General features: G+C 46.6%; 1 protein-coding gene across 8 annotated transcripts in view; it reads right to left on the reverse strand.

Moving 5' to 3' along the window:
• The window catches only part of FAM3A (FAM3 metabolism regulating signaling molecule A), a 104,219-nt gene that overhangs the window by 18,561 nt on the left and 70,180 nt on the right, over window positions 1-15,478 (reverse strand). For all 8 annotated transcript variants that reach the window (XM_077478797.1, XM_077478796.1, XM_077478793.1 and 5 more), the window contains one exon: window positions 1,076-1,126. In XM_077478797.1, the coding sequence (XP_077334923.1) occupies window positions 1,076-1,126 (51 nt within the window). The remainder of the gene's footprint in view (window positions 1-1,075; window positions 1,127-15,478) is intronic.

Raw genomic sequence — 15,478 nt, forward strand, 5'->3', positions numbered from 1 at the left:
TTTAGGCTCCGTGCACACTAGAGCTCCTAGAGGCCATTAGTTCCATTTTTTTCTGCTCCTAGAAGGTAAATGGTGTTCTCCAATGTGTCCATGCACACTACATTAGGCTATTGTTTTTTGAGCTTCAGCATCTAGGAGCAGAAAAAAAATATTTTGCAACGTTTTTTCTAGCAGAAAAAAAACACCCCTAAAAAAAGCGCGGATGTTCCTAAACGCTACTAAAATGCTTTTTTTTTTCTTTTTTTCTTCATGTACTGTAAAAAAAGGTAAATTCTGCACTCTACCAGAAAATCCTGAAGGATAATGTCCTGTCATCAGTTTGTGAACGCAAGTTCAAGTGCAAGTGGGTTAATTGCAGGATAATGATCCGAAACACCAGCAAGTCCACCTCTGAATTTCTCAAGAATTATGTTTTTTTAAATTAAGGTTTTGGAGTGGCATAGTCAAAGTCAGGACATAAAACCGATTGAGATGCTGTGGCAAGACTTTAAACAAGCCGTTCATGTTCGAAAATCCTCCAATGTGACTGTATTAAAACAACTCTGCAAAGAACGGGCCAGAATTCCTAAACAGTGATGTGAAAGACTCATTGCCAGTTATTACATGGCTCCCAAAAAGTCCCCCACATGTGGTATCCCCGTACTCAGGAGAAGCAGCAGAATATATTTTGGGGTGCAATTCCACATAACTATGGCGTGTGTGAGCAATATATCATTTAGTGTCAACTTTTTGTAAACTTTTTTTTTTGTGTGTTATTCAATCACTTGGGACAAAAAAAAAAAAAATATTCAATGGGCTCAACATGGCTTAAGTGGTTAAAGACGGGAACAATTTCTACAGGAATAGTAAGTGATTTGTTAAGACTGGACACTGATGGAGTGCTGCACTGATGGGGACTACTCACCGGTGACATAACTACGAGACCACTTACCCTCGACATTAAAGGAGCTACTCCATCAGGGAAACCAATTTACGTGCTTGGTTGACTGTCACCAGTAGCAATGAGAGATGCCATTTCCAATTATGAAATATCAATATTTTTCAGAACATGTGCATGATACATGTAGCATCTTACCTCCTTCCCACATGTCAAATGATTTGGCTTCAATAAGCTCCCCACTCACTCCTGGGAAAGTAAGAACAAATGTCGTTTTTTAGTGATTTGTATAAACAGTAAGGCAGATACATATATCCCTTTTACAACGTATACATGGCTCAAAGCCAAGCAAAAAACCTAAACCTATATGAATAATCAAAACTACATTTTGTAGTTCTGGATAGAGTTAAACCCCCTGGCCAGATTATTTTCTATTTTTTTGCTGTACAATGAGGAATTTTCCCTATACTTCCTATCAGTGGCGGCTGGTGAAGTTTTAGGATGGGGGGGCGCAAGACCCCGCCCATCCATGGTTGGCCCCTCCCACTTCTCATAAGCCACACCCAGAATTTGTAGAATGATATTGGCGTGTATCCAGAATTTCATTGTCCTGCAAATACAGTAGCTGTGTACATAGACATACTGTACTAACATTATCTATGTATCCAGAAATACAGGGTTATGTATAGGCATACCTGTGTATAAGTGTGTATAGGTGTATCATTGCCCCAGAATTGCAGAGAGCTGTATAGAAACTGTATATATTAAAACAGTAGTGTAACACTGTAGCTGTGTATTCAGAATTACTGAGTTCTATATGTATAGGTGTAACATTATTCAGGATTACAGACTTCTGGATAGACACATCTGTGTGTATATGTGTGTACCACTACCCAGGATTGCAGAGTGCTGTATAGATATATACTGTGTATTTATAGGTATACCATTATTCAGGATAGCAGACTTCTGTATAGCTATGTATAGATGTGATATTATCCAAGTTTTGCAGACTCACATGGATACTATAAATAGATATATATACAGCACTCTGCAATCCTGGATAATGGTACATATATATAACTCTGAAATATCGGATTATGTTACACCTATACATATAGATATCAATACAGCACTCTGCAATCCTGGATAATAGTACACCTATACATATCGATATCAATACAGCACTCTGCAATCCATGTGAGTCTGCACAGTCAGTGGGCTCCGCAGTTCGATGAAGGATGTGATGGCAGCCACCAGAAGCAGCAGCACATCATACTGTAGCCAGGAGCTATAAGAAATAGTGCTGGTAAAACTCATAGCTAGAGGGGAGAAGGTCACTTTGTTGGAAACAGCACAGCCGAGCAACCATGCTTATGTCAGCACAAACACAACACATGGAACAGCTGTAATGGATCCATGACTGAGCAGGGAAACCAATACAAAGTAAGCAGGTAAAGTAACACCAAACCACTCCAACACCTGCACAGGGAGAAGCCACATTTCAACAGTCTGCACTTCTCATCATCACAAAAACCAACTCGTGCACAAATAACGAATGTGCTTTGTAAAGCCTGACCCTGCTGAGAACACACACACACACCAGTATTTTGCCCACAGGCCTATTTCAGAACTGCAGAGGAAAGATTTTCCCCTTCAGAGTTCCCAATCACACCCTAAAAAGTCTCCGCTGATACCCAGCTGTGGCTAGGATGAGCTCATGGTGAAGCCATATCAGGAGGTCCTGGTGCTGAAGATGCCATGAGATGTAAGAGGCTGGGGAGAATTCAAACAGTAGAATGAGCTATTGAATTACTGGCCAGATCAGTAAGACCCAAAACACAACTCTGCTATAGAGGACAAAGCTATCATAATCTAATACTCCAGGTAAAACACAGAAGTTGCCTTTGTGGACAAAGAAAAGTCCTAGCTGCAAGGGGGTCCCTTGTGAATACAGGCCTCGGAATAATACTCTGAGCCCTTGGGGATCCCGCACCACTTGTTCTCTCATGGGGCTATCCTCATACTTTGGCAAGTCCTGAGTTAAGTCCCAGGTCTTATCTGTTGCAGCACGATCCTGATTGCAGGTCCACATCAAGCATAATGCCCATCATGACTGTATTATGAACAATTACTACTTTACTTTTTTTTTAACCATTTCCTCCTTTCGTGAATCCCAGCACTCTTGATCGCCAGGCATTATATGAATGAAAGTTTTAAAAATAACACACACACACACACACACACACACACACACACACACACACACACACACCTTACCTGACTGTGTGCTCTCCGCAGCCGCTCCTCACACCGCTCTACTCCTCTTACTTCCTGTTTCCTCTCTCAGGTGAGATGGGAGAGAGAAGACAGGAAGTGACATCTGAGTCAACTCAGATGTCAATCAACCTGCCCGCCCGGCCGTAGTAACACATACTACAGCGCCGGGCGGAAGCTACTCAGCGCTTCAGAAAGCGCCCTGAGGCGGGCTAAACGCCCGCAAATGAAGCGCCACGCCTGCAATCTCATGATTGCATTGGCGTGGCGTTTCCCGGCGTGCAGTGTGACCGGCGCTCGAGCACTTCCTTAAAGAACTTTTTTTTTTTTTAAAGGGCCAGTTTTAAAACTTTTTTTTTTTTTTACATTTTTTTTTTTTTTACCACACAGGGGGGGCGGCGCCCAGGCGCCCCCTATGGACGGGCCGCCACTGCTTCCTATCCCAGAAAGGCAACAGTGTTAGAGGAAACCTACCAAAGTAAGAGGAATTCCCCTCTTATACATTTGTCCCTGAAACAAATGTGCCCATTGGAAGAACAGATTTCCCATTAATTTTCCTGGGGACAATTAAATGTTGGATTCCCCCTTAGTTTATTTCAAAATAAAAAGATGGGTAAACCTCCCCAATAGGGAAACAAGCAGCAATAAAAATAAATAATATACATGACAGAGGGTTTAGCCCTCCCCCCTGTATACAAAATTAAAGTTTTTTCCTAGAGATACACTTTAAAACAAAGTTTTAAATCGCTAAAGTATTTGTGAATTAGTTCAGGCAACCTTCACAGAAAAAATAACCGATTCCCTGGTTTAGCTTAAAGGAACTGTAAAGTCTTGAGGTTTTTCCCCTTATTGCATTAGGCCCCTTTCGCACTGTGCATTAGCGCTAAAGTGCCACTCATTTCAGCGGCGCTGAAGGGGTTAAAAGAAGGGGTTAACCACTTCCAGCCCAAGGCTGTCATATGACGTCCTTGAATATCAGTGGGAATATCTGAATGATGCTTGCAGCTAAAGGCATCAGATACCCTCGCTTTCAGCCGGCGATTCTGTGTACCTTAACAACAATCACAGGGCAGTTCTGCCGCTTGATCTTTCTTACAGGCGACTGGAAGGGACAACCCCCTCCCGCCACCATCCGGGTACTTCTCCGGGCTCTCCTGGGCCATCGGGGACCCGGAGAAAGAATCTGCCGCCGCATGGTCACCAATCATCTCTATGACCGTCGGAGGCCCATGTGCGGCGTTACGACGTCTGCAATTTTAAATTAAACTAAGTCGCAATTGGGGCTGGTAAGGGTGAGATCAATTTTTTTTTTATCTCATGCTTTCCAGCCTGGAGGAAAGATGTGGGGTCTTATTGACCCCACATCTCTCCGTAAAGAGGACCTGTCATGCACCATTCCTATTACAAGGGATGTTTACATTCTTTGTAATAGGAATAAAAGTGATAAGAAAAAAAAAAAGTTAAAGAAAATGTAGCAAAAAAAAAGTGAATTAAAAATTTTTTTTTCTCTTCTTTATAATGCCTCTGTCCACGGTAGCTCGCGCTCAGAAGCGAATGCTCACGCAAGTCCCGCCCACATATGTAAATACCTCACATGTGTGGTTTGAATGGCATCGCTGCATACGTTAGAATGCAAGCAACAATTCTAGCACTAGACCTCCTCTAACTCTAAACTGGTAACCTGTAAAAAAAATTTAAAGTGCCACCTATGGAGATTTCTAAGTACTGAAGTTTGGCACCATTCCATGAGTGTACGCAATTTTAAAGTGTGACATGTTGGGTATCTTATCCATTTACTTGGCATATCATCATCTTTCACAGTATACAAAAAATTGGGCTAACTTCACTGTTTTGTTAATTCAAGAAACTTTTTTTTTTTTTGGGGAAAAAAAAAAAAAACGAACGCATTTGAAAAATTGCTGCACATGTGAGATAAAATGTTGCAACGACCGTCATTTTATTCCCTAGAGTGTTTACTAAAAAACATACATAAATGTTATGGGGTTCTGAGTAATTTTCTATTTTTTATGATTTTTACATGTAGGAGAGGAGTGCCAGAATAGGTCCGGTATGGAAGTGGTTAAAAACGCCTGTGTTGCGGTGCTGTCGAAGCACTTTGCAGGTGCTTCGGAAGCATTCATTTCAATGGGCATTTTGGGAGCGATGCATACAGCGCTCCCAAACATGCTGCTTGCAGGACTTTTTCTAACATCCCGCAGGCACACTGCCCCAGTGTAAAAGCACTCAGGCTCTCACATTCGGACGGGCATGGCAGGCAGTTTTCAGGCGCTAGGACGCCTGAAAACTGCATCATTGTGAAAGGGGTCTAAAGGTGAAAAACCTTTTGTGGTGCAGGAGCCCCCTTTTTACTTACCTGAACCCAATCTTTCCAGCAATGAGAACCAGCACAGCAGCTCCAGCCGCTGTCTCAGGTCCTCATTAGATAGATTGATAGCAGCGGGAGCCATTGCGGTCAATCAAATCCAGTGCCATGGGAGCCGGCCAAGTCCTGCTGTCTGTGTCAATGGACGCAGCAGCAGGACTCAGGAGTACGCCCGCACGAGGGGCCCCATGGAATGCAGCTCTACATGGGGGCACTCAACGCGGAGGAGGCAGCAGGAGCGATACCAGGGGGCACCCTAGAAAAAGGGAGGTAACATGTCTGTTTAAAAAAAACAACCTTTACATTCACTTTTAGACCCCATTCACACCAAGGGCGTTTTGCAGGCGCTATAGCATTAGAAATAGCACCTGCAATCCGCCCTAACATAGCTGCACCTTTTGTCTGTAGTGGGAAAGACCCGAGGGCTTTCACACTGCAGCGGTGCGCTGGCAGGACGTCAGGAAAAGTCCTGCCAGCAGCTTCTTTGGAGCGGTGAAAGAGCGGTGTGTTTACCGCTCCTCCCCCACTGCTCCCCATTGAAATCAATGGGGCAGCGCTGTAATACCGCTGGCAAAACGCCGCTATTGCGGCGTATTGCCAGCGGTTTTAACCCTCTCTCGGCCGCTAGCGGGGGTAAAAGTGCCCCGCTAGCGGCGGAAAATGCACCGCAAATCCGACGGTAAGACGCCGCTAAAAATAGCGGCGTTTTACCACCGACGCTATGGGCGGCATGGTGTAAAGGGGTCTAAAAGCATCCTGCGTCACCTGCCGGCACATTGGACATGAGGATGATTTGTTTGTTGATGATTTGTCATTATACATCAGTAGGTTGGCTCCCTTGCGCGAATCACCATAGATGTACAGCAGCTGCTTTAAGGGCTATAGGGGGTGCGTGTGCGCCCACGGCACAGGGAGCTGATGCACGTGGCCTGCAGCTGCGTTGTCCGCCGGCAACCTGTGATTGCTCCCCAGAGAGCCAGAACGGGGATCTGTCAATGTAAACACTGTTCTGTCAGGGAAGTAGAGAGATCTGTTGTTCCTCATGATCAGGAACAGCGAACTCACCCCTTTTTTTTTTTTAAGGCCTGGGAGAGAGATCTAGAGATTATATTCTCCCCAGAACAAAAGGATAAGATCTTGCTGTTTAATCAAAAGGCCTCAACAGCAAGCAGATACCAAGAAGGGGGATATAAAATTCTTACTAGGTGGTACAGAACACCAAAAGTATTACATCAGATCTACCCCCAAATATCTGAGGCCTGCTGGAGATGCTATGGAGCAGAGGGAACATTACATATCTTCTGGGAATGCCCAAAAATTTGAGAGTTTTGAGAGATGGTAGCTGATACTATTAAAACAATAACAGGAATTGCCATTGGAAATAGACCAGCAACGTTTCTGTTGCTGGATATCCCAATGGCAAAAGAAAAAATCAAAAATTCCCTGTTTAGACATTTGTTAATAGCAGGGGGGGATTAGTATACATTTTTTTTCGCTCTCTCTCTCTCCTTGGTTAGACGATGATTAAGATAGGGGAGATGGGGAAGGGATAAATTAAAAAGGTGAATTTACATGGAAGGTATAAACTGGAAATATTGAAAGATACAACTGTTAAAGACAATATAGGCGTGTAATGAATTGTAATGTGAAATCTATGAAAAAAATGAAGAATTTATAAAAAAAAAAATAAAAAAAAATGAACAGCGAACTCTACTCCCGTCAGCCCCATCCCCCCGCAGTTAGAAACACCTCCCTAGGACGCTTAACTCCTTGATCAACCCCTAGTGTTAACCCCTTCCCTGCCAGTGACATTTATACACGAATTCATGGCTATTTTTAGCTCCAATCGCTGTATAAATGCCAATGGTCCCTGTCAAAAGTGTGCGATCTGTCGCAGATCCACAAAAAAAAAATAATAATTATAATAAAAATAATAAAAATGCCATAAATATATCCCCTATTTTGTAGACGCTATAACTTATACACATATTTATTGCGATTTTTTTTTACCAAAAATATGTAGAACATTACATATTGGTCTAAACTGATGACTTTTTTTTTTTTAAGATATATAGCAAAAAAAAAAAAAAAAAAAAGTTTTTCAAAATGGGGGCTACAGAGGTGGGGCAGATGAGAAAAGGGGGTCACAGTGGTGGGACAGTTGAACAGGGGGTAAAGAGGTGGAGATGTGCAGGGTAGTACAGTGGTGGGGCAGATGAGCGGGGGAGGTTACAGTGGTGGGACAGAAGAGCAGGTGAATTGGGGCTGATCTGAGGTGTGAAGGTGCATGAATTGGGGCTGATCTCAGCCGTGAGAGCGCAGGATGTTAAATTTCTTACTACCATTCTAGCAGTTTAAAGCATTTACTTCATAAAAAAATCCTTTTTGTGATTGAGAGTGAGAAGTTGACTTTTTTTGTAATAAAATAGGCACTCTGCATTTCTCAGAAATTTTTTTTCGCCACACTGCGCTCAAAAGGTTGCCTACCCCTGAACTAGTAGATATAATCCAAGTAGCAACCAACATAATATATAAAATCACACTAATCAAAAAAATATAAATCTGAAATATATATGAATAATATGCTTGTACTATTGTGACACACTGACAATAATTTTTTTTAAAAGGTGTTTATAACCGCAAAAGTGAAAAACATAATCAACTTGAATACAAGAACAAAAGAAATTGATGACCGAGTCCTTTAGGTATAATAAAGTCCAAAAAAAAAACACCCAACAACACAGGTATGAATTTTCCACCAGTGATTTGATGAAACTTTATGTCTAGGATGATCAACCAAGCAGCCAGAATACCTCTGTTGGTTATGACGACAACCAGGGGCGTAACTAGAAATCACAGGGCCCCATAGCAAAATGTTGTATGGGCCCCCCCCCCCAAAAAAAATGAACTAATGCCATTGAACAACAGATTACCACACTCATGTGGCACAGTACCCAGGCAACAGCTTATATTAATTTCGAACAACAAAACAAAAACACTGTCAATAAAATCTACCGGTTACATTCAGTACAATGTAGTGTAAAAAAAATCAAAAAAGTTTTGCATGGATTAGGGAAGGATAAGAACTTCGGTTAGGTTTGTATGTCAATCCAGGCTCCATTCAAATAATTTCCCTGCACTTCCTGTCTGTAAAAAATTCTTCAGCAGGGCAGAAAGTGATGTTAAATCTCTCTAAAAAAAAGTCTCAGAATTCTGCACCCTTGAACCTGGCATTGCTCCCCCTCTCTTTGTGCCGAAATTATCCTAATGAAAAAATATAGTCTCCCCCTCCCTTCCTACCACCTCTCCAGACTCCAGACCCTCCTCATGGGCCGAAAATGATGCCCCTTCACAGGCGCACTTGAGCATTCTGCCCCGCCCACTCTGCTCTCTGCTGCATGTGGCTGCGTGTGTCGGGACACGGCTGGACTCGCGGGGCCCAGGAGGCTTAACAGTAAATTTACATTCCTCATCCTCACCAGGCCCCAGAGGCGGCTCTAGGCTTTGTGAGGCCTTAGGCAAAACCTAGACATGAGGCCCTACTCACGTCCATAATGGGAAAAATAATTCAAGCGATAAAAAAAAAAAACTGTATAAATTACATATATTAAGAGCTTTAAAGTGCTGGTGTCAGAGCTCCCTTATCTCAATGCTGGAGTCAGTGCTCTCTATCTCGGTGCTGGTGTCGGTGCTCTCTATCTCGGTGCTGGTGTCGGTGTTCTCTATCTCGGTGCTGGTGTCGGTGCTCTCTATCTCGGTGCTGGTGTCGGTGCTCTCTATCTCGGTGCTGGTGTCGGTGCTCTCTATCTCGGTGCTGGTGTCGGTGCTCTCTATCTCGGTGCTGGTGTCGGTGCTCTCTATCTCGGTGCTGGTGTCAGTGTTCTCTATCTCGGTGCTGGTGTCAGTGTTCTCTATCTCGGTGCTGGTGTCAGTGTTCTCTATCTCGGTGCTGGTGTCAGTGTTCTCTATCTCGTAGCTGGTGTCAGTGTTCTCTATCTCGTAGCTGGTGTCAGTGCTCCCTTATCTTAGTGCTGGTGTCAGTGCTCTCTATCTCAGTGCTGGTGTCAGTGCTCCCTATGTCAGTACTGCGGTCAGTGCTCTCTATCTCGGTGCTGGTGACAGTGCACTCTATCTCGGTGCTGGTGACAGTGCACTCTATCTCGGTGCTGGTGACAGTGCACTCTATCTCGGTGCTGGTGTCAGTGCACTCTCTCAGTGCTGGTGTCAGTGCACTCTCTCAGTGCTGGTGTCAGTGCTCTCTATCTCAGTGCTGGTGTCAGTGTCCTCTATCTCAGTACTGGGGTCAGTGCTCTCTATCTCGGTGCTGGTGTCAGTACTCTCTATCTCAGTGCTAGTGTCAGTACTCTCTATTTCAGTGCTGGTGCCGGTGTTCTCTATCTCGGTGCTGGTGCCGGTGTTCTCTATCTCGGTGCTGGTGTCCATGCTCTGTATCTCGGTGCTGGTGTCAGGGCTCGTTATCTTTTTGCTGGTGACAGCATTCTGTATCTTGGTGCTGGTGTCAGTGCTCTCTATCTCAGTGCTGGTGTTGGTGCTCTCTATCTTGGTGCTGGTGTCAGTGTGGGAGGTAGCAGCGGAGAAGCCAATCAGCAGGCAGTGCCAGCACAGGATGCGGAGCATCCGTCCCAATCCACCCCCAGTGGAGTCTTGCATAGGCAGGGGTAAGGGCATGGTTAAAGGCAGGGTGAAGGGAGGGGTCAGGGGCTGCCAATCACAGGTGGACATACTGGGACACTGACACAAGACTGAGCTGCCCTTACTGTTAAAGCGGGAGTCCACCGGGACTCCGCGTTTTTTTTTTTTTTTTTTAAAGCCAGCAGCTACAAATACTGCAGCTGCTGACTTTTAAATAGTGACACTTACCTGTCCAGCGCGCCCGCGATGTCGGCACCCGAAGCCGATCGCTCGCTCGGCTGCCGGGTCCCGCCGCCATCTTGGGTATGGGAATCAGGAAATGCAGCCTTTCGGCTTCATTTCCCGGTTCCCTACTGCGCATGCGCGAGCCGCGCGGCGCAATCCGGACGGTCCCCGCTGCCTCTGGGAGCTGTGTGTTTCCCAGCAGGCAGCGGGGCACTTGCTGAAGGGGGCGGGCGCTTGCGGAACGGGGGCGTAACGTACGCCCCGTTCCGCAGAGAGCTAGCCCGGAAGTGGGTGCAGTTACCTGGATTATCCAGGTAACTGCACCCCCCTCCCCCCTGAAAGGTGCCGATTGTGGCGCCGGAGGGGGGGGATTCCGATGAGCGGAGGTCCATTTTAGGGTGGACCTCCGCTTTAATGACACATGATCAGGAGGAATGGAGTGGGGGGGGGGTGGGGCAGGGATGGATATAAAAGATCAGTCTGGCTGTGGCTGAGGGATGCTGCAGGAAAATGTATGGGGGGGTGGCTCTCTCTAATAAAAAAAAATGGTGGTCGCTGGCTGCAGAAAAGGTTGTGGTATGGTGGTAGCTTTGCCGCTCTCTGCAGCTGGAGCCCCTTATCCCCCCCCCCTACCAGCACTAATTGGCAGCCCCAGAGAGGGGCCGCCCAGACGTCTCTTCTTTCCTACCTTCCCTTCTGTCAGATCGGCTCCATACAGCGCTCGTGAGGCCCCCTGCGCGGTACCTTCCTCTCCTTTTCAGCCAGATGCCTCCTCCGGGGTGTGCGAGGAGCGCTCCGCTGAGCACTCCAGTGGTGGGGGTTGATGGCTGGGGAGGGGGGGCGCGATCTGTGAAGGAATTGTGCCCAGACTGCTGAAATCTCCTCCCTAAGACAACACAGCGCTGGCCCCGCCTCCTCCCCAAGACAGCCACGCTCCGATCCCTCTCTCCACTGCTTGGCTGTGGACATCACAGGCAACCTGCTGCTGGCCGGAGCTTCACGCCGCGGCGACATTTTTCAGCAGAGGCGGCTCTTCAAGTAGCCTAATTGTCTAATTAGAGAGATGCCACTGCCGGGCCCCGCAGCCCCCACTCGGCTGCGGGCCCCATAGCGCTTGCATGGGTTGCTATGGCGGTAGTTCCGCCACTGACGACAACCAAGCCTCCAGCATAATGGGATAGTAAACCTCCTCTCACAGCAGGATGTCCGAAATATCCAGGGGTGGGAGGCAATTATATAAAACAAAAAACTCCAAGTATGTAATACCGCAAGAATAAATCTATTGAAAAACAGCCGATTTGCTACTTACAAGAGATATAAACAAGATGCGCATGGATAAAAGCAATTGCCGGCAAAGAAACAAAGCAACACCCAAGCTTTCGGGATCACGTAAGGCTTGATGGCGTCAGCGTGTAGCACTGCCCGACATGTTTCATCACACGTGATGTCTTTCTGGGGCACGCACTAATAAAGTTTCATCAAACCACCTGGTGGTGGAGAATTCATACCAGTTTTTTTTGTTATTTTTGGAGTTTATTATACCTAAAAGGACTCATTTTTGTTTGTTTTTGTATTCAAATTGATTGTTATTTTTCACTTTTGCTGTTTTCCTGCACATCTTTTGCTATTTATTTTTTTTATAATTTTCAGTGTGTCACAACACTGCAAGTGCTCTTGGCCCATCCCCCATGAGAACCCCTTAGTAAGCTGCTTCCTAAGTGGACACTTGTGCGGCCTCTCTCCCAAGCCCTGCCGTCTATTGACTCAGTCCTGCCCCCTTGTCACTGGCTTTGATTGACACCAGTGGGAGCCAATGGCTCCCAGTGCCTCTGCAAAGCCAGTGATACCAAGAATGAGGGCTCAGTTAAGTATAGGAGGTGGAGGGGAATACTTCTACCTAAACATTTTTTATGGTAATACAAGAAATGCCTTAAAGTGGTAGTAAAGGCAGAAGTTTTTTTTATCCTAATGCATTCAGATAAAAAAAAAAAAAAAAAAAAAAAAAAAAAAAAACGCATTCTGTGTGCAGCAGCCCCTCTCCCAATGTTGCACAAGAGACTCGGCTGTCCAGGACTCTCCCTCTTTGGCTGAGATAGCAGTGAAGCGCCAATGGCTTCCTCTGCTGTCAAAATCAGTAAGCCAACGAGAGGAGAAAGAGGAGAGAGAGAGAGAGGAGAGAGAGAGAGGAGAGAGAGAGAGAAGAGAAGAGAGAGAGAGAGAAGAGAGAGAGAGAGAAGAGAGAGAGAGAGGAGAGAGAGGAGAGAGAGGAGAGAGAGGAGAGAGAGGAGAGAGAGGAGAAAGAGGAGAGAGAGGAGAAAGAGGAGAGTGGAGAGTGGAGAGAGGAGAGAGGAGAGAGAGGAGAGTGAGGAAGGAGAGAGAGGAAGGAGAGAGAGGAAGGAGAGAGAGGAAGGAGAGAGAGAGGAAGGAGAGAGAGGAAGGAGAGAGAGGAAGGAGAGAGAGGAAGGAGAGAGAGTGGAGAGTGGAGAGTGGAGAGAGGAAGGAGAGAGGAAGGAGAGAGGAAGGAGAGAGGAAGGAGAGAGGAAGGAGAGAGGAAGGAGAGAGGAAGGAGAGAGGAAGGAGAGAGGAAGGAGAGAGAGGAGAGTGGAAGGAGAGAGAGGAGAGTGGAGAGAGAGACTGGGTCACGGTGTATCTGAATGGATATACGGATCTGCAGCTTGGGGGCACTAGACAGGAGGGAGGGACCAGGAGTGCCGAAGAGGAACCCGAGAAGAGGAGGATCTGGGTTGCTCTGTGCAAAACCACTGCACAGAGCAGGCAAGTATGATATTTTTTTTCTTTTTGTGTGTAAAACAAAATGAAACGAAACCTTAGTATCACTTTAAAGGTAACAAAAAAAAAAAACACACAACATTAAGAACTGGGAGGGCTGATTACACTTTGTGGATTTTTAGTGGAGATCTCTAGATCAGGGCTTTACAAATTTGCTTTGAAACTAGGAGCCAGCTAAAAAAGTTAGGAGCCAGTTCTTGTTTTTTGCCTGCTATCACCTCCTACCTGCCCATGCCAATTTTCAGCTGTCACATTTTGAATGACAATTGCACGTTCATGCAACACTGTACTCATATGGGATTTTTTTACATTTTTTTCAGACAGATCGAGCTTTCTTCTGGTGGGATTTAATCACCACTTGGATTTTATTTATTTAGCAAAAAATAACACCTAAAAATTAGGAGGTGCACCGAAATTCGAAATTTTGCCCGGCAAAAATTGTCCTCCCAGTCCTCCACTCCCTCCTCCTCCGCGTGTCACAGAGCTGAATTGCACAGACTGCAGTAACACTTTGTTGTGAATCAGTATGACGTGATCACAGGAGCGTTGTGTTTAACCACTTGCTTACTGGGCACTTAAACCCCCCTCAGTCCCAGACCAATTTTCAGCTTTCAGCGCTGATGCACTTTGAATGACAATTGCGCGGGCATACAACACTGTACCCAAATGAAATTTTTATCATTTTTTTCCCACAAATAGAGCTTTCTTTTGGTGGTATTTAGTTACAGCTCGGAGTTTTATTTTTTGCTAAACAAACAAAAAAAGATGCAAAAAAAAAAAAAAAAAATCATGTTTTAATAGTTTGTTATAAAATTTTGCAAACGGGTCATTTTTCTCCTTCATTGAAGTGCGCTGATTAGGCGGCACTGATGGCTGCATTGGTGGGCACTGATGGGCTGCATTGGTGGGCACTGATGGGCTGCACTGGTGGGCACTGATGGGCTGCACTGGTGGGCACTGATAGGCTGCACTGGTGGGCACTGATAGGCATAGTTAAGGCGGCACTAATAGGCACAGATAAGGCGGCACCGATGGGCACAGATAAGGCGGCACTGATGGGCAAAGATGGGCACAGATAAGATGGCATGGATGGGTGGCACGGATAAGTGGCACGGATGGGTGGCACGGATGGGTGGCACGGATGGGCACTGATAGGTACCACTGATAGATGGGACTGATGGGCACTGATAGGTGGCTCTGCTGGGCACTGATGGGCGGCACTGCTGGGCACTGATGGGCGGCACTGCTGGGCACTGATGGGCGGCACTGGGTCGCAGCACCTTTGAGGCAGATTGTGGGCACTGTGGGTGGCACTGTTGGTGGCACTGCTGGATGGCACTGTGGGTGGCATTGTGGGTGGCACTGTGGGCACTATGGGCACTGATGGGGGCACTGATGGGGGGCACTTACTTTTATTCAGGATGGCACGGCGGTGGGCAGGTGGGCACTGGCAGGGGGCAGGTGGTCAGCTGTATTGCTGGCCGTGATCGGGACTAATGTCCCGATCACGGCCGCCGGTGATCGGCTTTTTTTTTCTCTCCTCGCGCTGTCAGCGCGAGGAGGAATAATAGCCGATTACCGGCTCCGTTCTATCACATGATCAGCTGTCATTGGCTGACAGCTGATCACGTGATAAGGGGTCGGGATCGACCCCTTGCACGGATCGGTGATCAGGCGAGTCTCACGGACTCGCCGATCACAGAGCGCGCCGCGCGCGCCCCTCAGGCCGCTCGTATCCGGGACGACGTCAATAGACGTAGTCCCGGAAATGTGGGTCCGCGCTGTTGCCGTCATTTTGCAATAGCGTGGATCCCAAGTGGTTAAGTGACTGCGGTCACGATACCAGAGATGGTTAGAGACTGCGGTCACGATACCAGAGATGGTTAGAGACTGCGGTCACGATACCAGAGATGGTTAGAGACTGCGGTCACGATACCAGAGATGGTTAGAGACCGCGGTCACGATACCAGAGATGGTTAGAGACCGCGGTCACGATACCAGAGATGGTTAGAGACCGCGGTCACGATACCAGAGATGGTTAGAGACCGCGGTCACGATACCAGAGATGGTTAGAGACCGCGGTCACGATACCAGAGATGGTTAGAGACCGCGGTCACGATACCAGAGATGGTTAGAGACCGCGGTCACGATACCAGAGATGGTTAGAGACCGCGGTCACGATACCAGAGATGGTTAGAGACCGCGGTCACGATACCAGAGATGGTTAGAGACCGCGGTCACGATACCAGAGATGGTTAGAGACTGCGGTCACGATA

Source organism: Lithobates pipiens, unplaced genomic scaffold (genome assembly GCF_037356315.1).
Source record: "Lithobates pipiens isolate NorthernLeopardFrog02 unplaced genomic scaffold, aLitPip1_a1.2 Scaffold_1, whole genome shotgun sequence".
NCBI classification, from domain to species: Eukaryota; Metazoa; Chordata; class Amphibia; order Anura; family Ranidae; genus Lithobates; species Lithobates pipiens.